The 25,512-nt window shown below is 44.1% G+C and overlaps 1 protein-coding gene across 2 annotated transcripts; it reads right to left on the bottom strand.

Moving 5' to 3' along the window:
* Window positions 1–3,845: 3,845 nt before the first annotated feature.
* LOC138979947 (microtubule-associated protein futsch-like) lies at window positions 3,846–25,504 on the bottom strand. 2 transcript variants are annotated; one of them, XM_070352715.1, is made up of 8 exons: window positions 25,401–25,504; window positions 24,667–24,841; window positions 21,553–23,817; window positions 17,841–20,961; window positions 17,016–17,350; window positions 15,905–16,053; window positions 15,048–15,301; window positions 3,846–11,962 (listed from the first exon to the last, which is right to left on the bottom strand). In XM_070352715.1, the coding sequence occupies exons 2-8, from the start codon at window positions 24,805–24,807 to the stop codon at window positions 10,524–10,526; spliced, it is 7,704 nt and encodes a 2,567-aa protein (XP_070208816.1). In that variant the 5' UTR covers window positions 24,808–24,841; window positions 25,401–25,504; the 3' UTR covers window positions 3,846–10,523. The 2 variants fall into 2 exon arrangements, with proteins under 2 accessions (XP_070208816.1, XP_070208815.1); XM_070352714.1 differs by having other exon boundaries at window positions 25,361–25,483.
* Window positions 25,505–25,512: the final 8 nt, after the last annotated feature.

Below are 25,512 nucleotides of genomic sequence, written 5' to 3'. Positions count from 1 at the left end.
GCTCTCTGCGCACTGTGCTATTTCAGTTTCAAGAATTGATTTCGTTGAAGACGCTAACGTGTCTTTTTCGGAAACGAATTCATCAAAAAATGCCAACTCCCCACAGCAAACAGTCATGGTGTTGAATTTTGGTATGTGACCAAGTGGGGGAGTAGTCTGATCGCATGTAGAAGCTCTGAGACAATGAGCCGAACTGTTTTCACGAGGCGGCGTGGGTCTTTAAAGCCGGCCGGTGTAACACGAGAAAACGACTCCCACGAGATTTTTATTCTGGAGTAAACATTTCGTACGAAAAAGTTACTCTCTTTACGAAAAAAGCACTCCCCCATTGCACGAGAAAATTACTCCCCAAGACAGGTGAGTTCCGAGAAAACATGTCGTGCAAAAATGTTACTCCCCTGACGAATAAAATAACGAATAAATTACTTCACCCCGTGACACGAGCAATTTAACTTCCCATGCCAGGTGTACGAAATTTTTACTCCCTTGTCCCCTGTTAGTCTTGGTGGTGGAAGGGGTGGAAGGAGGGTAGCGCGACATTCGTGTGCGCGAGATCACTTATTGGCATTATCCCTTCGCCCGCATCCCATTTTTCTGTACGAGATTTTTACTGGAAGTAAAAAAAATGGGGAGTAAAAATTTCGTGGAGGGAGTAATTTTTTCGTGCCTTGGGGAGTTCTTTTCTCGTACGAAAAGTGTACTCGGAGTAAGAATTTCGTACGAAATATTTACTTCGTGTTACACCGATATCGGGCTAGTTGTTGGTTCAAAAGCTTGGGTAAGTAAAAGGGGCTCTTGCTCCGCTGTCACACCGCTTAAAAATCCTGACCGACTTATTTCCAGAAAACGTCTATTCAGGATATCATTTTTTGACAGAAATGCGATTGGGTCGGTGTTTATCGTTGTTTTTCCGTGACAGACTGAACGGTATTGACCGCACTTTGTTTACAATAGCCGAAAGACAGTTTTGAAAGAATGGAGGGTTCATAATTCAAGTACAGATTTTTATTTGTGTGGCAGTTTTCTTCCAGTGGCTAACCTTTCTGTCCTATACTCAACTCCAACCCTAAACACATGCACACAGATACACATACGCACACACGCACGCCGTACATGCACGCACGCACGCACGCACACCAACACGCACGCCGCACACAGACACATACACACACAACCCCCACCCCGAAACCCCTCCACACACACACACACACACACACACCAGGGGCGGGTCGCTTCATTTTTAGGGGGGGGGGGGGGGGCAAATTTCTTTTTGGGACAATTCGACGACGCGAAGCGTTTAGTTGATCAGGGCGCGATAAAATTGTCAAAAATGTTGAGGAAAACATGGCTGAAACAAGCTGAAAATTAATGCAATACCAAAGTCCGGCCTTTGTCTAAGATAGCTTAACTAAAATTTCAATCAATTTGGTTAAAAAAATGAGGGCGTGACAGTGCCGCCTCAAATTTCACTAAAAGCCGAATATGACGTCATCAAAGACATTTATCCAAAAAAAGAAAAAATGGTCTGGGGATATTATTGCAGCCACCTTTTCCGTTGCTTCTCTTTTACAATGGTTTTTGCTTCACCAAATGTAACTTGTTGGTTCTCTTGTGGTAGCTTCCCTCCTTTTGCCAGCCTGTCGGCTCAGTTCCTCATTTTCTTAAACTTGTATTGAATTAAGGTTAAAAGGCAGGGGATAATTAGAGACTAACAGGTCAAGTGTAAACAATGCAGATGTTGCCGAGATCTTTGGGCCGTTTCTTCAATTACCTTTAGTACACTCGTATTGAATTAAGGTTAGAAATCAGGAGAGAAAAAACGGAGCGATAACAGGGCAGGTGTAAACGCTGCAGATGTTGCTGATGTCTCTTGGCCATTTCTTCAGTTAAACCTAAAGTACACTTGTATTGGATTGAGGTTAGAATGTATGAATACATCCAAAAACAAAGAGACTGCCAACGTTCCAAGTGAATGTATTGTCACTTTGTCAATAACAAACGTTCCAACAACCTACCTTTCTTGAATGTATGAACAAAGAAGCGAGCGACACTGAGATGCAGGGCAAGTGTAAACGATGCAGATGTTGCTGATGTTCTCGGGCCGTTTCTTCAATTACATAAAGTACACTTGTATTGAATTAAGGTTAAAAAGCAGGGGAAAAGGAGCAATAACAGGGCAAGTATAAACGATGCAGATGTTGACTCTCTCTCTCTCTCCGATCGACCCACTTCTGGTGCCGTGCAGCGTTATCTGGTTTTGGACTGCACGCGTTTGTCACGTGCATGAACGATCGGCGGGAATCAATTATATTGATTTTGTTCAGAGACCGATATCAGCGATGTGTGCTTTCAAGACACACTCCTTCCGTCTCTTATTTGGCCAGGCTTTTACGTGGGGAAAGATCCTCCCTTCATAGCACACATACTGGAATTTAGCAGTCTCCGAGCTCTCTGTGTATAGTGGATATTTTTTCATGAAATAATATTGTAGTGGCTTTTTAAGAAATTGATTTATTAAAACAAAAGAGTTCAACTCGTCACAGGAAGTGGTCAAGGTGTGTGTGTGGTTGTGTGTGTGTGTGTGTGTGTGTGCGTGTATGTGAGTGTGTGTATGTGAGTTTGTGTGTGTGTGTGTGTGTGTGTGTGTGAGTTTTTTCTCTTTTTTTGGGGGGGGGGGGGGTACGTGGTACGTGTCCAAGTGGAGGGATGGTCTTATCCCTTGTAAAAGCCTTGGCAGATCCAAGGTGAGGAGTCACGGGAAGCATGGTGTCTTTACACCTGTGGACTCCTGTGCACCGACCATCACACACTCACTCACCTTCATATCGCACTCCAAAAAACTCAACCAATTATTACCACAAACAATCTGATTTGGAACTCAAATACAAGGAGCATGTTTATCGCTTTTAGTGAAACGGAGGTTACACCAATCTCTCCTTATTCCTGGCCCGACCCTCCCCGGCGTCTCCAGTTTAAACGCACACTCCTCCCCATGTAAACAGTTCGTAGACCTGTGAACACCTGTTTTTGCACTTGGAGTATTCTCAAACAAATGTGGAGTATTTTCAGAAAAATGAGCGTACTCCAATTCCTAACAGCATTTGAGTGACATTCATTTTTCAAACATGCTTCACAAGCGTTCATTGTACCTTCAATTAAGATTTCCAATACATTTAAAATAAATGTTGTAGTGTTTTGTTGGTCTTTGTGTTACATGCACCACCACTGACATTTCTCAATGTGAGATAATGAAGCTAATTTGATTTGATTTGTTTTGATTTAGGACGTCGACCTTCCATGTGGAAGGTTCAGAGTTCGAATCTCAGCCCTGCATGTACATGTACGTGCCTGCTTGTGTATGTGTGTGTGCGCTAATGTGTGCGTGTATATAGATACAGACTGTTGCTTCATCCTGGTTTGTTTGTTTGTTTGCTTAACGCCCAGCCGACCACAAAGGGCCATATCAGGGCGGTGCTGCTTTGACATATAACGTGCGCCACACACAAGACAGAAGTCACAGCACAGGCTTCATGTCTCACCCAGTCACATTATTCTGACACCGGACCAACCAGTCCTAGCACTAACCCCATTATGCCAGATGCCAGGCGGAGCAGCCACTAGATTGCCAATTTTAAAGTCTTAGGTATGACCCGGCCGGAGTTCGAACCCACGACCTCCCGATCACGGGGCGGCCGCCTTACCACTAGGCCAACCGTGCCGGTCCTTCATCCTGGTAACATTGTCTAAATATAAACAGTAGTGAGTGAGTGAATTCTGTTTTTTTCCCTTTTTGACACACACAAATAAACACAGCATCCATACACAAACACAGCAAGACACATAAATATATTTCACAAATGTAATACTTCAACAAGTGTTGACAATGTTGACAAGAAGAAAAATATCACAACATGACTTTCTTTCTTTCTTTCTTTATTTGGTGTTTAACGTCGTTTTCAACCTTTCAAGGTTATATCGCGACGGGGAAAGGGGGGGATGGGATAGAGCCACTTGTTAATTGTTTCTTGTTCACAAAAGCACTAATCAAATAATTGCTCCAGGGGCTTGCAACGTAGTACAATATATGACCTTACTGGGAGAATGCAAGTTTCCAGTACAAAGGACTTAACATTTCTTACATACTGCTTGACTAAAATCTTCACAAACATTGACTATATTCTATACAAGAAACACTTAACAAGGGTAAAAGGAGAAACAGAATCCGTTAGTCGCCTCTTACGACATGCTGGGGAGCATCGGGTAAATTCTTCCCCCTAACCCGCGGGGGGTCACAACATGACTTCTCTTGTTGTTGTGATCATGTTTCCAATAACTAAGAAAGCTTATTTCACATTATAATTCTAAAACCTTCTTTGTCAGGTAACATTGCCGTTCCTTAATGATAAACTTTCAGTTCAATAAATAATTAACATGCGCAAAATGAAAGTTCTCAATCAAAAACTGTTACTGTTGCTTAGAAATGAAAAATCAAATGAAAACAATGCAAGACATCTGCATTAGAATGAATTTAACTATGAGATTACTATATTTGACATTCTCCGGTGTCAATCTTGACGCCCCAAAAAGTGAAAGAGAAAATGAGACATTTGGTCAATCTTTTGACCTTGACACAAACACTGACCTAAAACGTTTTCACGGAGACCGAGTCCTGGCTGACCGAAACCCGTTCACCGAGATGCCCTGTCTCGCTAACATGTATACAGGGGACATAATTTGTTCTTAATGAACAACAAATGAAAACCTTTGCATCTGAAACAAGACCCAGAAGACAAGCAGCAAACCAAAACATAAAAACCACGAGAGAAAAAAAAGCATGCAAATTACAGCAGTTATTCTAAACAGACTGATAAAACAAACCCCATACACTAACTACAGGGGTCGACACTAACTTATTTGGCCTGGGGCCACACTGGCCCCAGAGATGGAAATTGCTGGGGCGGAAAACAAAAATCTGGGGCCCACTCTCAGTATTGATTGAGTATTCACGTGCGGCAATGCATTGTCTGTTTTTCTTCATCGTACTGAAGCCAGGGAAATTCTTTCAACCATTTGACATTGAAATTACGACAGCACTTCGCGCTTTTGGCTGCATCGTTTCTCTCCACCCTGTTCTTCATCTTCATTTCCATGTCTTTTTACACCAGGGATGTGTCGCCACATTTTGCGTTTGGCATTTGAAGGCGATACTTATCTCTCATGCTAAAGAGCACAATCTGAGAGCTATTTCCCTTGCGGCATTGTCCTTCGATGATTTCAATATGGTTTTTTTCTTGACTGCGGCATTGATCGTAACGCAAATTTCAGTGACGACTTTGACTGGCGATTTTTAGTGATTGGCTCTGGCATTGGAATTTTCGGTTTGTCATTGTCAGTTGGAATTTATCCTGGGGCGGAGTGGGCCCCAAGCTTCGGCAATGTTTGGGGCGGAACACAAAACTCTGGGGCGTTCCGCCCCCCGCCCCCGCTAGTGTCGAACCCTGAACTACATGTACGTACAACCATATTTTTGAACAGATAAAATACGACGATAACCTAAAAAGGTTCCTGCAACGTATCGATCCTGATCCTGATCAGAATAAAGAAAATATGACTGTATGCCTTTACAGCCTTCCTGCAGAAGAATTAAAACTGTCAGTCACTGTAACTTTACAACATCAAGATTCATGAAGTTACTGAAAGACTCACTTGAGGTCATTGGTATGGAGGGAGGGGGGGGGGGGGGGGGGTGCACCTGGACAAGTTCTGACCTTTATTCTTCCTGAAAAAAATCTCCCTACGGTCTGAACTCAAAACGCATAAACAAACCTGGTGATACTCATTAAAACTAGAATTGATTGGCATTTCGAAAACAAAGGGATTCTATCAAATCCTCATTCACTTTAAGACTACCATGTAATAGTGCAGCTCACTGCTTGCATGGCACACAAATCTCCTGCCTTGCACTACATTGTCCTATAGAAGGCCTGATGTGTACGTTGTCAATCTATCTCCTCCCTTCCTTGTGTCATTTTACTTCAAGCTAAAGGTACATACCCAGGCCTGAAAGTGGCGAGTATTTGCGAGTAGAAACATGTAACTGGCGAGTAAAAATGTTCATCTACTCGCCAAATGCGAGTCAAGTTGCAGCAACAAATTGTTGGTTTGGCAAGTAAAGTTTGCACGCTGGCTAGTACATTTTCAGAATCACTAGCCAAAGGCGAGTACAACATTTGTTGGACAACTCCCCCTTGGACACATACCTAACTCCCCCTTGGACACATACCTAACTCCCCCTTGGACACATACCTAACTCCCCCTTGGACACATACCTAACTCCCCCTTGGACACATACCTAACTCCCCCTTGAACACATACCTAACTCCCCCTTGGACACATACCTAACTCCCCGCTTTCGGAGGATATAAAGTACCCCTAAACTTCAAAGAAAACTTACAAATATTCAGATTTCATTTTTTGTGCCACCTCTCCCCTTAAAAATTAATTCATGAGTTTGCTCATTAAAGTTGTCATTAAAATCGATTTTTTGCAAACAGATTTAAAATTGATTGCATCGTATTCTTCATCACATTCTGAATCTAAAAATATATACATATCATGTTTACTCTTAACGATCACAATTAACGAAAATAGATTAATTAATCTTACGATTAAAATTTAAGAAATCGATCCAAATATGATTACATCTTATTCTTTATCATTTCCTGATTACAAAAACATATAGATATGATAGGTTGGATTCAAAACAAGCTCAGAAAGTTAACAAGAATACAGAAAAGCGCGCTTTCCTGCTTAGCACAATACGCTACCGCGCTAATCTGGCGTGTCAATATCACTACGTTTTGCACGTGGGAGGTGAGCGATTTCCTTCACGCGGGGATTGACGAAGCTGTACTGTCTTGGTGAAAAAATACAGTGCGTTCAGTTTCATCCCGTGAGTTCGACAGCTTGACTTCTTCTTCTTCTGCGTTCGATGTTGATGGCCGTGCTAAATCCTCAGACCAGTGGCTGCCAGGAAGTCCGCAGTTATACAGCTTGACTAAATGTAGTAATTTCGCCTTACGCGACTTGTTTTAATGAGTTTTTTCAGTCAGAATTAGACCACATAAAGTGATCCTAACTAACCTAGCCATAGCAGTGCAGGGTAGTCTAACACAGTGTACTATCAATGTCCCACAGTGGTAGTGGTACCTGTGACCGTTAGGCCTAAAACAAAATAGGTGTGGTTACGGTAACCCGACCTACCCTATTTTTAGGGGCCGACCCTATAACTTTTTATTACATTTGTCAAAAAAAACCACAAAAAAAACAAAAACGAGTGCAGAAAACGCAATGAAAGCGAAAGCGCTCGAGTCGCACACTTATTTCCCTGTCAAGTAGGTTTAATTTGTACACATTAGAAAAAAAAGTTTAAAAAAAAAGTGATTGCCTACCTTCCTACCTTATTTTTTTTGGCTATGTTACCTCAACCACACCTATTTTTTATATTTAGTCAAGTTTTGACTAAATATTTTAACATCGAGGGGGAATCGAAACGAGGGTCGTGGTGAATGTGCGTGTGTGTGTGTGTGTGTCTGTGTGTGTGTGTGTGTGTGTGTGTAGAGCGATTCAGACTAAACTACTGGACCGATCTTTATGAAATTTGACATGAGTTCCTGGGTATAAAATCCCCGAACGTTTTTTTCATTTTTTTGATAAATGTCTTTGATGACGTCATATCCGGCTTTTCGTGAAAGTTGAGGCGGCACTGTCACGCCCTCATTTTTCAACCAAATTGGTTGAAATTTTGGTCAAGTAATCTTCGACAAAGCCCGGACTTCGGTATTGCATTTCAGCTTGGTGGCTTAAAAATTAATTAATGACTTTGGTCATTATAAAAATCTGAAAATTGTAAAAAAAAATAAAAATTTATAAAATCCAAATTTACGTTTATCTTATTCTCCATCATTTGCTGATTCCAAAAACATATAAATATGTTATATTCGGATTAAAAACAAGCTCTGAAAATTAAATATATCAAAATTATTATCAAAATTAAATTGTCGAAATCAATTTAAAAACACTTTCATCTTATTCCTTGTCGGTTCCTGATTCCAAAAACATATAGATATATGTTTGGATTAAAAACACGCTCAGAAAGTTAAAACAAAGAGAGGTACAGAAAAGCGTGCTATCCTTCTTAGCGCAACTACCACCCCGCTCTTCTTGTCAATTTCACTGCCTTTGCCATGAGCGGTGGACTGACGATGCTACGAGTATACGGTCTTGCTGAAAAATGGCATTGCGTTCAGTTTCATTCTGTGAGTTCGACAGCTACTTGACTAAATATTGTATTTTCGCCTTACGCGACTTGTTTTTTTTTGCCTTAGCACAACTACAAACAACTGTGAAACCTCTTCCATGAGAAAATGCCGCCGGGCGGGGATGTAGCTCAGTCGGTAGCGCGCTGGATTTGTATCCAGTTGGCCGCTGTCAGCGTGAGTTCGTCCCCACGTTCGGCGAGAGATTTATTTCTCAGAGTCAACTTTGTGTGCAGACTCTCCTCGGTGTCCGAACACCCCCGTGTGTACACGCAAGCACAAGACCAAGTGCGCACAAAAAAGATCCTGTAATCCATGTCAGAGTTCGGTGGGTTATAGAAACACGAAAATACCCAGCATGCTTCCTCCGAAAACGGCGTATGGCTGCCTAAATGGCGGGGTAAAAAACGGTCATACACGTAAAATTCCACTCGTGCAAAAAACACGAGTGTACGAGGGAGTTTCAGCCCACGAACGCAGAAGAAGAAGAAAATGCCGCCTAGTCCTACAAAAGACACCTGTGTTTTCTGTCAGTCTTTCAACTTGAACACACTACTGTGGTACATGCAATGTCGGGACCCTCTGATGATAGCGCACCTAGTTGAGAAAACTGGTTTCCATTGGTCTTTCAAATTTACTAAACAAATAATTGTCAGGATAAGACACCAGCAGAGTTAGGATATTTTTGGCTAATACAACCACTGAAACAGAACACTTTGGTAATCTATTGGTCTTTCAACTTCACTTAACACTATTGTCAGACAAAGACACTAGCAGAGTTAGGATATTTTTTGCTGATACAACCACTGAAACAGAACACTTTGGATTCTATTGGTCTTTCAACTTTACTAAAAAAAAATAGTCAGGAAACGACACCAGCAGAGTTGGGATATTTTTGGCTGATATAACCACTGAAACAGAACATTTTGGTTTCTGTTGGTCTTTCACCTTTACTAAACGCTATTGTCAGGCAAAGACACTAGCAGGGTCAGGATATTTTTGGCTGATACAACCACTAAAACAGTGTCCTCTTATCACAGATACCACTGTATACCTGTCATGACGAGCTATAGATTCTATGCAAGGTGCACGTGATTGTCATGGATTTAGTTTCAGAATGAACATAAAGTAACGTTTCTGGGCGACCTTCCCTACATTTGATTATTTACAGCAATCACTTGACACAGTTGAAGCAGGCCTAGCCTGCAAGTGTAACTTTTCAGCTGCATTGTTTTGAGATTTAAACATATTCTGTACAGAATCAAAGCCAATGAAAAGCAGACACACATCAGTCACCTTACAACGTGGCAGTTAAACATTGTTAGTTTTATTTTCAACAATGAATTTGTTAGCAACTGCTTTCATCATGCGAAAAGACTGTCTCAAGAAACCATGGACTTTGTCCACAAAGCAAGCAAATCAGTGTATGATGACAAACGACATTGGTCACACTACGTGTTAGTCTTCTTAAGCAACTTCCCTGTGGAGATCTGCATGTGTATACACATGAGAACAGCGATTGTACATTACTTGCAATGCGAGGACAACTTCACATGAAGAACACCATCCATTGTCTCTTGTCTATCAACATCAAGCTAACCGAATTACCTCCACTGTGACGAACACACACAACAAACGAACACTTTTGATGATCCTGAGCGTTAGGTAGGTATTGTACCTGAAATGTTAGGCCCCTTGATAAGATGAGGGCGTCACCATTTGTTGTCGATTGGTCCGTGACAGAACTATCCCTGCCAGGAAAGGACACTCACAAGGAGGGGACACTTTCAGCTAGTCCCCAGGGTGACAGGTAAGGCCATCAAAAATAAAATGTTTGTTTCTGATGACAAAGCCAATTACAAATAGCCCTGGTCAATAGGTTAGTTACTTTTGTTTTGTTTTGATTTTCTTATTTACACACACAAGCGGCTTTTTATTGGTAGGAAATTGTGCGAGCTATGTCCCCTGCATTTCGAGGAAGAATAACTTTCCTTGTGAAGCCTGTAAAATTTAAAACTAGTCAGGTTTTTTTTGTGTTTTTTTTTAAGGGTCAAAAAAAGTGCCAGGGTCGGTAGAAAATAGAAAACAGGGTTGTTTGGGGAATCAGAAACATCCATCAACTTTTTCATGGCCTAATACTCATTACCTTCACGAGAGTCATGACAGAAGGATAAGATACAGAACCACAAGCCCAGACAAACTTGATCAATTGTCTTCAGACATTTCCACTGAGGCAGGACTAGCGTCATCTGACATGAAATGCTTGGGGAGAGTCTTCAACTCTTCAAACTGTCCTTTCAACAGATTGTCATCAGTCTTATCAATGGCATGCTTTTCTCCCACATGTTCTTTCCCTTCTGGAGGAGATTCTTCTGCCGCTTTCTGGGTCCGCGTTTTGTGCACTCTTGCATCACCATTGTTGCTGTTTGTGTCGTTTTGCTCTCCCTCCGTTTTCTCACTGCTTTTCTGGACTTTACCTTCATCAACACTCTCCAAAAGACCCGGGATTGTTACACTTTCAGGTTCTGAGCCCTTGTTCTTTGCTGGAAGGTCTGCCCCAGGCTTTGTGCTTGAAGAAACTACAGGAACGTTTTTCATTGTAGCTACCTTGGCTGTATTTGTTGCGCTGCAACTGCTTACAGATTTCTTGCTAGCTTCTTCTGTTAGCGCGTCTGAAGTGTTGGATTTTTCAGGCCTTGTTTTGGGAGCTTTTCTATCATGAGATTTCAACACTCTCTCGTCAGCTCCTTTCTGCGATGATACATCAGAGGTATGAGATTTTAACACTCTTTGTTCAATTCCTTTCTGTGAAGGCATCTCAGAGGAATGAGATTTTAACACTCTCTCGCCAGTTCCTTTTGATGGAGACACCTCAGAGTCAGAGGTTTGAGACTTTACCACTATCTCATCAACTCCTTTCTCCGAAGATACCTCACATGCACACGTACCTAATTCTTGGGAATTGGGCCCAAGATTTTTAACTTTAACTTCCAGTTTCTCCTTGACACCAGTATCAGTCTGTTTCTCCTTGCTATTGGAGAGAGATCTTTTGGATTCAATATCGCTAAGTGTCTCCTTGCTACTCGAAGCAGATTTTTTCAATTCAATATCGCTCAGCCTCTCCTTACTACTCGAAGCAGATTTGTTCAATTCAATATCATTCTGTCTATCCTTGCTGCTAGAGGGAGATCTTGTTGCTTCCTCCTCCCCAGTGTGTGACAGTGACGGGGCGTCAGGCTTGACGTAGGATCCTTTGCGAGTGTTGAGGGTGGCAGTGGTGTCAGGGCGGGGGTAGGGGCGAGTGTCGAACGTACGCGGTGAGTTCCTTGTTGAGATGTTAAAGGCAGTTGAGACAGAACGTCTACTTCTAGAAACGTCTTCAGAAGCAGGTGTGACGGACTTTCTGTGAGCTGAGGAGCGTGTGGTGGTGGTGCTGGGACTACTGTTGGTAGAGGTACTGTCGCCATGGGTGTTAGTAGTACCTTTGTCAGGAGTGTTGGGAGTGCTGTTGTCAGGAACACTGATATCTGGAGTGCTGTTGTTTGGAGTGCTGTTGTTGGGAGTACTGTTGTCGGGAGTACTGTTGTTGGGAGTACCGATGTCAGGAGTGTCGAGAGAACTCTTGTCAGCGCTGGAAGATGTACCTGAAAAACAGAGGTGTGATTTACAGAGAGAATGAATAATAACCAGATTATGTGTGACTGTGCTGGTATACATGTGTGTGTACTTCTATGCATTTATGTGTATGTGTGTTAGTGTGTTCGTGCGTGTGTGTGCCTGTGCGCACTAATTTGGCCCAGTTAGAACTCTCACCAGACCATAACCGACCCTTTGAAGAGGTATCTCTGTATGGGATACATTTGAATCTTGGACAGTCACTTCCTTTCCAACAACAAAGCAGCCAGCACCGACTGAAAGATCCTTTTTTTACAGCCTGATCACTGACTTTCTAACCTCGATCATTAATAATGCTATCATAGACGCCTGCTTCTAACTTGAACTTGATAGTGCCCAAAATTCACAGGCTATCTTTTCTTTCACACATCACTTCTTTTGGTGCTTTATTTTCAAGATCTGATCTGGTAATCAATGGTCTTTGTGACGTTTTCCTTCCGACACATTCTGAAAACAAACAAGGACGATTGTCTAGTTTTAGGCAATTCATATCCACCAGTGGTTATTTGCAAGACCCTGATAGTTTTAAGTCCAAAGAATCCTCCACTTTAAGAGTTTCCTCCCTTGTTTTCTCAGATTTTTCTCCTCATAGTCATAAGTTGTTAAAGGTTGTCGTCTACATTATTGCTTTTTTTCAATAATCTTATGGTTAGATTTCGCTAAAAAGTTATGTCAGATGACGAATGAACCATGGGGAAAAAAGTTATAGAAAAAAAAAATATATGTAAAAAAAGATTTCATTTTTGGGTAGCGTGACTCACGCTTCCAAGATTTTGTTTTCTGTTTGCTGAGAACATGCGCTTTGCCTAAAAATACTGACCAATCAAATTCATGTCACTATGCTTATAGCCACGCCCAAACAAGTGCCGCAACAGTTTGACACTGGGGCGCTGTCCCCGCTTTTTTTTTAAACGCACGAAATGCACGGGATTTTTTATTTATTTATTTATTTATTTACGAGGATTTATATCGCGCACGTATCTCACCACACAAGGCGACTCAAGGCGCATGTTACCTATTAATGCCGTGTGAGATGGAATTTTTTACACAATATATCACGCATTCACATCGGCCAGTAGATCGACTGCCTTTAGGCGCTGCATCCACCTTTCACGGCCTATTATTCCAGGTCACACGGGTATTTTGGTGGACATTTTTATCTACGCCTATACAATTTTGCCAGGAAAGACCCTTTTGTCAATCGTGGGATCTTTAACGTGCACACCCCAATGTAGTGTACACGAAGGGACCTCGGTTTTTCGTCTCATCCGAAAGACTAGCACTTGAACCCACCACCTAGGTTAGGAAAGGGGGGAGAAAATAGCGGCCTGACCCAGGGTCGAACACGCAACCTCTCGATTCCGAGCGCAAGTGCGTTACCACTCGGCCACCCAGTCCCTGGATTTGAGAGGAGTTTTGCGCTTGGCATTTTCCAAATAAGGATATCCTACTATGAGTACTACGCTGGAATACTACAATGAATTTTCAAACGGCTACACTGGCTTCGTCTTTCCTGATCGAAAGGGGGTGCATTGTTGATATTTGTAGATAATAGACTGTGCATTTTACTGGTCAAATGGCGATTTGGGTATAGAAATGTAGACAAGGACCTTTAAGCTATACCTCTATTCTAAGCCTTCCGCTCTTATAAGACCTCTTCTGTTTTGGAGAAATCTTTAAACTAGTCATGCCGACAAATTCATTGATAATAACTTTTTCTTTCAGGGTAGCCATCTTTTTCTGTCTCTCAAGCGTCAACAGCCCTACAAGCAGAACCACGATTGACATTACTGCATTGACTATGTACCAGAACTAGCGCTGTAGTCATATCTGAATAAACTTAGATTGAAATGCTGGACTAAGACCCCTTTTAAGTTTAGTAGTAAATACTAAATTAGAGATGGTGTTTCCCAAGGCTGATCCAAGATGACATTTGTTGGAGAATAATGTGAAAAATTTTGAAAGGAAAACCATTTGAAATCAAACCAGTCGAAAAACAAACAAATTCCAGAAATAACTCTTATCAGGTTTTATGGGTTGTGGAATAGCTGCTTTCCCTTACCGGCCCCCGAGGCGCAGTGGTTAGTGCATCGGACTGCGGGCCGGGAGATCGTGGTTCGAATGCCATAAGGGGTGCGTGGGTTTTTCGAGCTTCGGTCGGCTCCTACCCAGAGTGGAAGTGCTAAAGTTCCAATGGGAAGGCTGGGATCACACAGCCGAGTGTCATTCACTTCACGAATGCGATTGACTAAGAAAGCGCGAAAATAAAAAACACTTGTCTCGATTCTTGTGACCCTTCCTGCTCAGGGCTCTCATGGTGACCTTGGTCCCAGTGTTTCTGTTCTAGCCATCCCTGAATATTCTGCTGCCAGCCTGGGATGCTCCAGGGGGGTCGACAAAGGACGCAGTGGCGGTCTGCTCTCTGAGGGGACGCTCACTCAGTCTGGCTCCGCGACTTAACAGTCAGTGTCGTAAGTAGAGGGCTTAGTAGGTAGCGGTGCCCGTGTCCCTTGCCAGGAACAGGACCAATACTGAGCACCGTCGAAGTGACTCAGCAGCAGTGCAGTGTCATCTTCCGAGGGTAGCCTACCGCAGCAGCCTGACATCCTTCCCTGGAGTGTCTGTAAAATGTGTGAGGGTGCCCAGGTGTCTGACCAACACTGAGGGCTCATTGATTCGACAAAGTCTGGCGGCGAAACGAAGTTCAGGGGTGGATGTTGTAGTGAGTGCTGGGAAGGGGCGGCATGGGAGCATACTGGGAGAAGGAACAAGCGTCGGGACAAGCAAAAAAGAGGATGAAACAAACAAACAAAAATAAAATAAAGAAGAAAAGAAAAGAGAGAAGGAAAAAAAAAAGAAAAAAAAAAAAAGCTGCTTTCCCTTGTTTTTCATAGAAACATTGATGCAAGCTACACGTGACATTGTAAGCTTGCCTCAGTGTTTCTATGAAAGCAGACGAAAGAAACTCTCCCACAACCCATACAAACTTGACATAGCTAATTCCGAACATGGTCTATTGAAACACCACTGACGATGATTCTAAGCCAGGCTTACCAGCAACAGCCTCTACTCCCCCTCCTTCCCGTCGTCTCAGCTTCCTGCGACTTGACTGTCGAGTATCCGCTCCTCCCGATTGCTCCTCCCCCTGCCTTCGCCGATTATCCAGCGTCTGCCGTTTCTTGAGACTGCGCACACTGGCCGCCTGGCGGTTGAGGTCGGTGATAAAGGTGTCGATGCGAGCACCGCCGCTACCTGAGAATCTGAGTCGTTCCGGATGCGAGCGCATGATGTGGGTGTTGCACTCGGACCTGTTGTCACAAGACATTTTGTCAGATTTCAGAACAATCACTTGACATTGAACAGAAATCTGAAAATTATAATGATTGTAGTTCAGAAACTTTAACCCCATCTTCTAAGCAAAAACTTTTGTGACATCAGTCGTATTCTTATACACTGCCTAAATTATAAATGTGGTAACATCAAAAGACTGGGTATAAATAGGAGTGTAACTAATTACTGTTCTTTTCCTTCTGTAACCCTGTTTAGCATAAAATAAACTCAGCAATAAAATTATTGCACCCATTTTCGTACCCAACTAAAACATTCATTTCCATGTCATTTCATTCAAACTTTCTATGCTATCTGCTACAATTTTCGTATCAAAGATTTTTTACAGGGATAACATGACTGCTGTAGAAGTAAGGGTACCCCCAAAATCGACCTGACAAAATCGTCATGTACCAATTTAAAAATTCACAAAACATACGTGGAGGCTTTAAAGTCAGCAAATGCTAAACAGCAACTGATCGACCAGCCAAACACCACCCTCCCCCACCATCTTGGATTCATATGCAATCCATTTTCACATCTGCGATTTCAACTTCCATTAAAGTCAACACACACACACACACCTGTTGTAGGAGCAGAAGCGACAGAGGCGACACTTGAATCGCCTCCAGCCCAGGTGTCGAATGGCGTGACGTCGCAGGTTGGACACGCTGGTGAACTTCTGGTCACACTGCAGGCAGGTCAACCATGACTCGTCCACAATCTGCCCCACCTGGTGTATCAAGCACATGTCTTAATGGCTCATTTGTTTGTTTGTTTGCTTAACGCCCAGCCGACCACGAAGGGCCATATCAGGGCGGTGCTGCTTTGACATTTCACGTGCGCCACACACAAGACAGAAGTTGCAGCACAGACTTCATGTCTCACCCAGTCACATTATTCTGACACCGGACCAACCAGTCCTGGCACTAACCCCATAATGCCAGACGCCAGGCGGAGCAGCCACTAGATTGCCAATTTTAAAGTCTTAGGTATGACCCGGCCGGGGTTCGAACCCACGACCTCCCGATCATGGGGCGGACGCCTTACCACTCGGCCAACCGTTTATGGCTCGTCATAGTCATAGTCTATTAGTAGATATAAGAGCCCACCAGTCAAAATCATAGTCTAACAGTAAATACACAACAGCAAATTAATAATAGAAGTAGAAACCCTTTCATAAGTTATAGTGACTGAAGACATCATTTCTAAATTTAGAATACTAGTTTTGATTGATACCTATCTGCAGAAATATTCACTGGTAAAGACCAACAAGCTTTTAACATTTCTGCACTGCATAGTGGTAGAAATAAAATAGTGACTGATCTGCTTTCTGTGGCAAAAGAATAAAGACCGACCCACGCCTTATCTTTAAACTTTTGTGTACGCCAATCTTACACTGAACCGGTCAATTGCTCTTGAACACCAACTGAGAAAATCACAGATTATCTCCCTTTAAAATTAAAGACAAAAACTCTACTTGAGATAAAAAGGCATTACAATACTAAATTACATGCCCAACAAAATGGTGTTCTTGAGTGGAAGACAAGAAAACTTCTGCAAAACTTTCACTGAGACACTCTTGAGCTGGTCTTGCTCTCAGCATACTGATAGGATTGCTCCAGTTTCCAAATTTAACAACACAGGGAAAATACTCGAATTTCTCAAAACAACAAGTACACTCAAATTGTTTACCTTGCGCGTATCCTGACAAGTCAGACGCCCAGAATGCGCAGGCTCCACGACGTAAATTCTGTTGGACTTGACGCGCTCCGTGGGTCGTCCCGGTTTCTTGTCCATCCAGATCTCCTCTACAAGCTTTGACGCTTCATCCTCCTCCTCTGTGGCCCCTGCGCCGCCTCCCTTTTCCTCCGTTACCATGGCTACTGTGTCATCAGGCTGGGCAGCGGCAGGGCTGAGCTCTGTGGTTGGCGCTGTCTTGGGGCTCAAATCTTTGCTGGTTTGAGCTAGGCTGACGCTAGGCTCGAGATGGACTTTTTTGGATGGGACTGTGACATCGTTATCCGATTCTGAATGGAAAGAAATGGAACATTATTAGCTCATGAATGGGTCACTAAATGCAGGGTGAATAAACATTGGCACTGTGAGTGTGAGTGAGAATATTCCCTGTTCGACAAACAGTGAATGACCAATGATTGGTATTAAATGCTAAATGGCAAATTTGATTCTTGTTCTAGTTCTCTTGTTCTGTACAATCTTTACTTTACAAAATTACAGTATTACCACACTATAAATTATAATTGAGCATTCGCTAAGAGTAAGATAACGTTTTTATGATTTTTTCATGAAAGCAATGCCTAAAATTCAAACAACACTCTTGCAAAGTTACCTACAATAACTAGTGCGGTACAAGCCATTTAAAAAAAAGTATATATCTCAAAAAATAAGAATTTCTGTGTTTTCACTGTACAACAAACGTTAAAATCTTACTGTACAACAAACGTCAAAATCTCACCGTAAAACAAACGTTAAAAAATCCCGTCTTTCAGTTGACAGTACCTTCATGGGAGTCCCCTATGTCCACGAGCCTGGAGGGAGCTCGACGTTTTCGTCTCGGTCGCCGGCTTTCCTCTTCCATGGCCTCCTTTGACACAGATGCTCCTTCCCCCTGGTGGTCAACTTGTTGATGTTCCTCTTCTTCAGGAACGGTCACTGTGTCAGAGCCCTCCATCTCCACCACTTTCCCTGTCTCCACTGGTTGCTCAACAGCCTCAGAGTTGACTGATTTAGACAGGTTCGTGTTCTCTATGTTGACTGGTTGGTCTTTGTGTTTGTCAGTTCCGGCCGACTCAGCTTCAGAGGACGGCCGACGATCAGGGGTACCTGGCTCTGCTACTGTAGGTTGCTTCTTTGGGGAAGAAGGTGCTTTTCTCAAGACTCTGCCTCCAAACTTTGACTGACGTAGGAGATGGGCGGAAAGTGTTTTCATAATGATGTCACTCTCTGGAACTTGAGGTAGTTGCACCTTTGTCATCTTCTCTGGAACGGAAAGCGTTCTTTCAGCTAATTTCTCGATGGCGGCTCTCTCCGACACTCGAAGTCGCACGCTCCTGGAAATGGTTTTCGTACTTCCACCGACGACAGCACTCTCTGATGAATGCTGAAGTTTATTATGGCTGGAACCAGTGGTAGCACTTCTACTGATGACGGCTTTTTCTGTCAAAGGCTGAGGTGACAGATCCCCAGAAGTTGAAGGGTCAGAAAGTTTTTCACGTGGATTTTTCCTGAGCACTGTGGTAGTGATGACCCTCAGCGGCTGTGGCTTGGGCGGCGGAGCAACTTTGCCCTTAGTGTCAGGTACGGCCGCTGCCTGTTGTAGCTGTTCTGACAGACGCTTGCGCGAGAGAGCTAGCAGATCCTCATCAGATTTTCTTTTGCTGTGGGTTGTGGCCTCTTTTTTTCTGCTCTCCACAGACCTGTCACGATTTGAACCAGAGCTGGAGACAGACGCTGTACGATGCCGTCCCTCTGCCGGCGGGAGATGAGGTCTGACATCAGAACTTCTGGTGCGCACGCTTTCTACAGAGCTTTCGCGGCTGGAGCCTGCTTTGGAGTCCAGCCTCACGCCAGATCGTGACTGCCTCTCACCTGCCCGGCCAGGGGCGTGAACATCAGTGTCTCCAGCAGTGCGACTCTCCACCGAGCTCTCTCTGCTGGAACGGCCTTTGGAGTTGACGTTTTTTGAAGACCTCTGTTCTGACCGAGACCGTGCTGCACCCTCCTTGCTGGTCTGTCTGGTCTGACTTTGCCGAGGCGTTGTAGACTTTTGGGGCGGTTTTTGTTTTTGTTCGGACCTTTCAGTTGAAGTCTCTCGTGTACTCCTACTATTGGTTCCAAAAGACGATGCTCTCCTGCCAAGTGAATCTTGACTATCTGTACGGCCATGGGTGTCTTTCCTGGTATTTGCACCATCCTTGATGACCGCTTTTTGTCCCCGAGGTGTGCGACCTGCAGTGTTAAGGCTGCCCGTTCTCTTCTGTGGAGAGGCCGACTGAGAAGCTTTGACCCTGCTGCAGATCTTCATGTGGGAGATGAGACTACTCTTACGACCGAACACACGGTGGCAGCCAGTGCAAATGTGCAGGAGACCTGGGGAGGAAGGGGTGGGGCGGTTGGCCGAGGGCTTGGGGGAAGAGGGCAAGCTGTTTCTCCCTCGGGTGAGATGTGCTTGAGAGGTGTCTCGAGAGCCTGCATGAGTTGACGGGTCCTTCCCCACTGTAGAATTCCCTGGTTGTGAAGTTCTTGTACGAGTGAGGTGTGTGGAGTGGCTGGCTCTGTCCCTGGCAGATGGTGCTGAAGCTACTGCTGAAGGTTTAGGCTGAGTGACTGGAGCTTTGGGACTGACATCCCTACTAGCCCGGGTGGTTATATCACTATTAGACACTGCTGTGGACACAGTTTTTGCATTAGTCTGTGACACAACAGCTTCACTAACTGCCATGTTGACAGATGCAACCCCTGGTCCAGCAGCTGACGATTTAGAAGTCTCAGCCGTTATTCTGTCATGCGATTCCCTGCTTAATACTATCACTACAGGCTCTTTTCGCACTGATGTCTCGTTAGCTGAAGCACCTTGTTTCTCCTGAGGAGTACTGACAGCGTGTTTAAAGCTGTCCTGAACTGTTCCTTTGCTTGCACTGGAAACTACAGCAGTTGAATGGTTCGTTCCACCAGCACAAGTTAACAATGGTTCAAATGTTGAACCAGCTGTAGAAGTTAAAACAGTTGATTTTTGTTTGTGGACAATTACTTCTATCGTTGCTGTCCTGGGTATTTTATCCTGCTGGGTTTGTGTGGGTGGCCGGAAGATTGGAACAGACACTGCTGAAGCTGGCTGTTTGGGTGACAGTTCAGACTCCTGCTCTAAGTTTTCAGCAGAAGGCTGTTCCACAACAGCCACACCTTCAAAGTCAGGAAGAGAGTCAGCTCTTGACTGCCCATCAGGTGGGGGTGACAGGGGCTCTTCCAAAAGGCTGTACACTCGCTTGCTTCGTGTCACTCTCAGCGCCTTGGCAAGAATCCTCTTCGACCTGCTGGCGCTGTCAGTGTTGAGACGAGCCAAGAGCCTGGGTAATCTCTCTGCACCAGCTTGCTTGTGTGAAGTTAGGCTTTCTGTACCAAAGTTGGCTATTTTGTAGTCATCTGCAGATTTCCCGGACTTTAAATTAGCAGGCTTGATGACCTCCACCCTGTGTCTTCGTTGCGGTAGCAGCGACAACATGGAGGCAGGCATGTCCACTTCCACGGCGATAGCTCCGGTGCGCTGGCCCGGAGAAGCAGACGCTCCTTGCACGGACTTGGCTACGGCTATCTTGGCTGGCACGCTGTGGCGAGACTTCTGCTGACCAGCATGCTGCTCTTCTGGGGACTGGGTCAGCGGGCCTCGGACGACCGAGATGCAGATGTTAGAGATGTCTTGCTTGAAGGCCCGGCGCGCAAGACTCTTGCGCATGCGGTCGATGTCAGAGGGGTTCTTCTTGTGGTTTATGTTGAGATGGCGGGTTAGGCCCCAGAAGTAATAAAACACGCGCTTGCAGTAAGGACAGGGGTAGATGGTTCTGGTGCCCGAGTGATGTGTCTGGCAGTGATATGCCAGTGACTTCTTTTGGGAAAACTTGATCTGAAAGCAGACATGATAAAAAAGTTTTACTGCTGCCAAGCACTCAATGTCTGGAGAATGAGAAAGGGCAAGAATCAAGAGAAGGACAAAAGGGTAGGAAAAAAAAAAGATCATGATAAGCGTGAAACTTTTCCTTGAACAACCAAAACAACAACCAATACCAGCAGAATGTGAGATGCCTCTGAACTATCTGGCTGCAGGTACCCGACACTAACTTCTTCATTATGAAGCAATCACTTGTAGTCTACAGTCGGAGGCTGCTGGTCTTTAACTAATCCACACATTTTCCATTCAGTATAAGTTATAACTATAAGAGACAAGAATTTCTGAAACTATAGTATAACTGGTTTCAAGAGCCCCCGATACTTGAGAAAAAAGGTCTTTATGAAGGAGAGTCTTAAAAACAAGCATAATTAAACAGATGTTTTGAACAGAAAATTGCGGATATAAGAGACGGGGTCCTAAAAGTAAAAGTGAGGGTCTTAAAACAAAGCGAGGTTTGACTGTACTATTACTTACAGGTTTGACTGTACTATTACTTACAGGTTTGACTGTACTATTACTTACAGGTTTGACTGTACTATTACTTACGTTGCAAAGTTGACAGCACAGATTCTCCAGGTCCAGAGCAGGCCGCATCTCTTCATCCGTGTCTTGCTGCGTGGGTGATACAAAGACTACAGGTAACTCCGCTCGGTCCACCTGGCTGTCCGTCTCGCTGACGCTGCCTGCATCGCTTCCCCTGCTGACCGACCCAGTTCGCAGAGCCCAGGGGCGGCCCGTCAAACAGCGCTTGACCACAGCGCGAAGATTTCCATCTTCACCGTCCGACCTTGCACTTGGTGACTCCTCTCTTCTAGGTGATGACGATGGTTGTCCTTGTGCCTCTTGCGGGGCTTCTTCCTTTCCCAAGCTTGTGCTCACTTCTGCCTTGATCACAGCGCCACGTAGTTGATGTACGATGGTTGTTGGTGGAGATGCTTGCTGTGGCACAATTTTCTCACTCGAGCTGCCACTGCTATTTTTCTTTGGAGACACAGTTTCTTTATTTGAGGAAGCTTTATCTTTCAATGGGGTAATTTCTGTTCGTCGGAGTGAAAGTCGCATTTGAGGTTCAGAAGTTGTAGCGGTGGGTGTAAGCTTTTCACTAGGACGAGCCCCTCCTTGTGACGCAGGCTGTTTTTTGGGAGTCAATGACTTTCTCCCATGCCGCATTGCTTCTTCAACAACACTAGCATGACCATCTAAATTTCTAGCTGACTGACGAACCTGAGGTTTTGGATTTGTTGCTGTAGTTGTGGCTTTGGGTATAACTTTGTCGCTCAAACTTCTCTTTGTTTCTCCTGGTGATACAGCTGGAGTTCCAGAAATAGAGGGACTGTCTGACCGCTTTGTTTGCTGGTCAGCCTTATGTCTTTCAGCACTAACATTGGCTTCTGCATTTCTAGCTGACTGACGCAGCTGAGGTTTAAAGGTGGAAGGGACAGCCACAGGCTTCGGCATCACTTTGTCACCAGAGCCGACATCCTTCACTGAAGAAACAGTTTCTGCTTTTGATGTTGTCTGGTCTTTGTGGGCTGAGGCACTGGTCTGCCTCTGTGTTTGTTCTTCAGGGTCATGCCTTTTGGCATTACCACTAGGCCTAGGCTGAGAGTTTGAAGTAGCAGGCATAGGCATTTCCTTTGGTGGAACCTTTGCAGTGTGTTTCTGTGAAGACTTGGCTTCTTCTTCAGATTCCCCCTGCTCTTTCCAACTTGTTTCTTCTTTCTTTTTTCGCAGCTCCCTTACCACACGTGTGACGGTTCTCAGTGTTGCTTTAGCTATTCTTGTCTGTGGTTTTTGAGAAACATCTGTGGAGACATCTGATATCGACTTCCCTCCATTTGCAGCTTTACTGTTTTCAGATGGAGTGTTCTCATCTGATGGTGTGGGATTTGAGGTAGTAGGAGCATTCTTACTGGCCTGAGGTGCAGGATTTAGACCTTCAGCTTGCTTGGAAATATTTTCTGAAGACTTCTTTGCTGGTTCTTTATCTATTTTGCTTTTATTTCCTTGAGTTTCAGTTTCCTCGTCACGGTCTTGTTGAGAGACGGGCAATGTGTTTGGGACAGAAGATGCAGTAGACGTTGAGGTTTCACTGTTTGCCTCAAGAGTGACTTCCCCTTCGACAGCTTTGTCTTTACTGACGTGGACCGCTTGACGAGTAGTTGGTATGGTTGTCAAACTGAGACCTGTGGCATTCCCCTCTGCTCTCTTCTCTCTCTCCATTTTATCTGCAGCCCCTGTCAGCAAAGCGTAGTGCTTGGAATGACCAAGCTTTCCAGCTTCAATCCGAGACACAGTCTCTTTCAGCAGCAACAAACCCTGCTCAGTTCCATCTTCCGTATTGTTGCTCAGCTGGGATCTGGTCCTGGTTCCTGACCTACCGCTCCCTAGGTCTTCACTCAATTTAGCCCCAGTCTCTGTGCTTGCCTTGCCTTGACTGGAGCCAGTCTTTCCCTTTGGCTTGTTACTGTTTGGTCCAGGTTTGGAAGATCGCTGACCATTACTGCTTCTATCCTTTTCTCTGCTAGTGCTACTCTCTCTGCTCTGTCTTTCAGACCTGTTCGAATCTGTCGGAGAAGTCCTTCCAGAACTGTGTGAAACATTTTCTTCTGGGTCTGTGGGCTCTACAACAACAGTGGGCTCTGTGTAAGTGGCAGTTGGCTGAAAGTGAGTGTGGGGGTTGTAATTGCAGTAGGCTTCGCAGCAGTAGACTCGCTTGTGAGCGATGAAGTTTGGCAAAGCGCGGAATAGACCTCGGCAGACACGGCACTCTATGATGAAGTCACATTCCTCCATCATCAGCAAACGTACCTGGGGGAAAGAAACAGCAAATAAAATGTATTTTTTTGCAAGCAATGCACGCTGAACATAACTTTTAGTCTGTGTACAAAATGGACTGTGAATACCAGAAGCTTTGGACACTTTGAAGACAGGAATTCACGCAAACACAACATAGAAAGTATCCATGCCTAAAATTCCTGCTCGCACTTCATAACTAATCATATCATCCCTGCATTCTTTTTTATGTACATCACACACACGAACAAGTGACGATTACTCGGCCTGTATAATTTGTTGCAGTTGTATCTTGAAAAAAAAGAAGTTTTTCTTCATCACATGTATGGCACATGCAAAAATTATGTGTCACTTTTTCTCATCTTCATACAGAGCCTTTGTGCTGACTTACTAATCCCGTGTCTGAAACGACTGAAGAACTCAAGGCCCAATGCGACATAAAGAATCTACCAAAGTCCAGATCTGGACAGTACTACAAAACACTAGCTTTAACAAACTAGCTTTTCTGAGGATAGAACAGACACTAGCTGACCTTACCAATCCATGTCACTATAGGTGGGAACGTGTAAAATTAGAATTTAGAGCGAAAGATCACCATTCTTAAGTAAGTAGAGTGTCTGAGTCTTGAGTGCATGTTTTCTTTGTGTTGGTGTGTGCTTTCTAAAAAATGCAAAATATATTGGTCCACGATGCATTTTCCCCCTGTCACTGCGTATGCCTTGTTTCTTTGTTAAGAAGCTAGCACGGCCCCTGTCTGCATACAGATCGCAACAACTTTTCCGTTGTCCACTATACTGTCAAAATGTTGTACACAAGAACAACACATTAAGTAACAAAACAGACAGTCAGGGGTTTGCAACCAACCTCTGGACTACCATACTGAATGCCGTTTATGATCTGTTCGATCATCCTGCCCCCTGTCTTGAGTGCAGTGGTAATGACAGAGAAGTCAATGCCCGTCACATCAAACGGCGGCTCTCTTTTCCTCTTCTTTGGTGCTGCCATGTTTGGACAATCACTTTGCTGATGTTATGGTTAGCTGAAACAGAGAAATCACAATTAGATGTTAGTTTTGTATATATATCAGTAGATCAGTACTGTTAACCCCAATTATTACACATGTATTTGTGGTGCTAGAAAAGAGCCTCTGCTGTGATGATACCAGTAACATTACATATGTATGTCAACCCCAGTACGACAGACATGTTCATTTCAACTGACACAGCTTCGTTCGGCCGAATTTTACCAAGCAGTTGAGTTTGCTGCATTATTTGATGACCAATGCTACCGAATTCTGATTGTGAAATGGACGTTACACCCGGCAATTCGTTCGAAGCTGGGTGAGAAAGTGAGCTCAGACATCACGTTTTAAAAACAGGGGCTCGTTCGTGTTCTCCTGTTACTGTAATGGCCAAAATAAATCAGATATTCTCTCCTTCCCGTTAAAAGAGAGCGTCACGCGCGCAACTCGACCGCGCAACGAAGCAAAATGGGTGAGCCTGCACAATTTTGGCGACATTTTCATGCGAATATTACACGTTAAAGCTTCAATTTCTACCTTTTCACGTAACCTTGCTTCAGATTGGTGTACATTCTACCTTTGAAGGTTACCAGCGGGTGACATTTCTGCCAGGTTGATGTAGTACTCGAGAATTTTTCCCGACCCAGTAACAGTGTTAGTTGTCGGCCATCGTCGAATTTGCAATGAAT

The sequence above is a fragment of the Littorina saxatilis genome, linkage group LG11 (genome assembly GCF_037325665.1).
Source record: "Littorina saxatilis isolate snail1 linkage group LG11, US_GU_Lsax_2.0, whole genome shotgun sequence".
NCBI lineage: Eukaryota > Metazoa > Mollusca > Gastropoda > Littorinimorpha > Littorinidae > Littorina > Littorina saxatilis.
This window is presented reverse-complemented; position numbering and strand designations above follow the sequence as displayed.

Excerpts from the sequence above, each read along its gene's own strand:
- LOC138979947 (XM_070352715.1), bottom strand. The coding sequence starts at position 24,807 with ATGGCAGCACCAAAGAAGAGGAAAAGAGAGCCGCCGTTTGATGTGACG. Across the intron at positions 16,054-17,015 it reads CTTGTCAGGATACGCGCAAG|GTGGGGCAGATTGTGGACGA; the intron begins GTAAACAATTTG and ends TTGATACACCAG. Across the intron at positions 15,302-15,904 it reads CGCTTCTGCTCCTACAACAG|GTCCGAGTGCAACACCCACA; the intron begins GTGTGTGTGTGT and ends TTGTGACAACAG.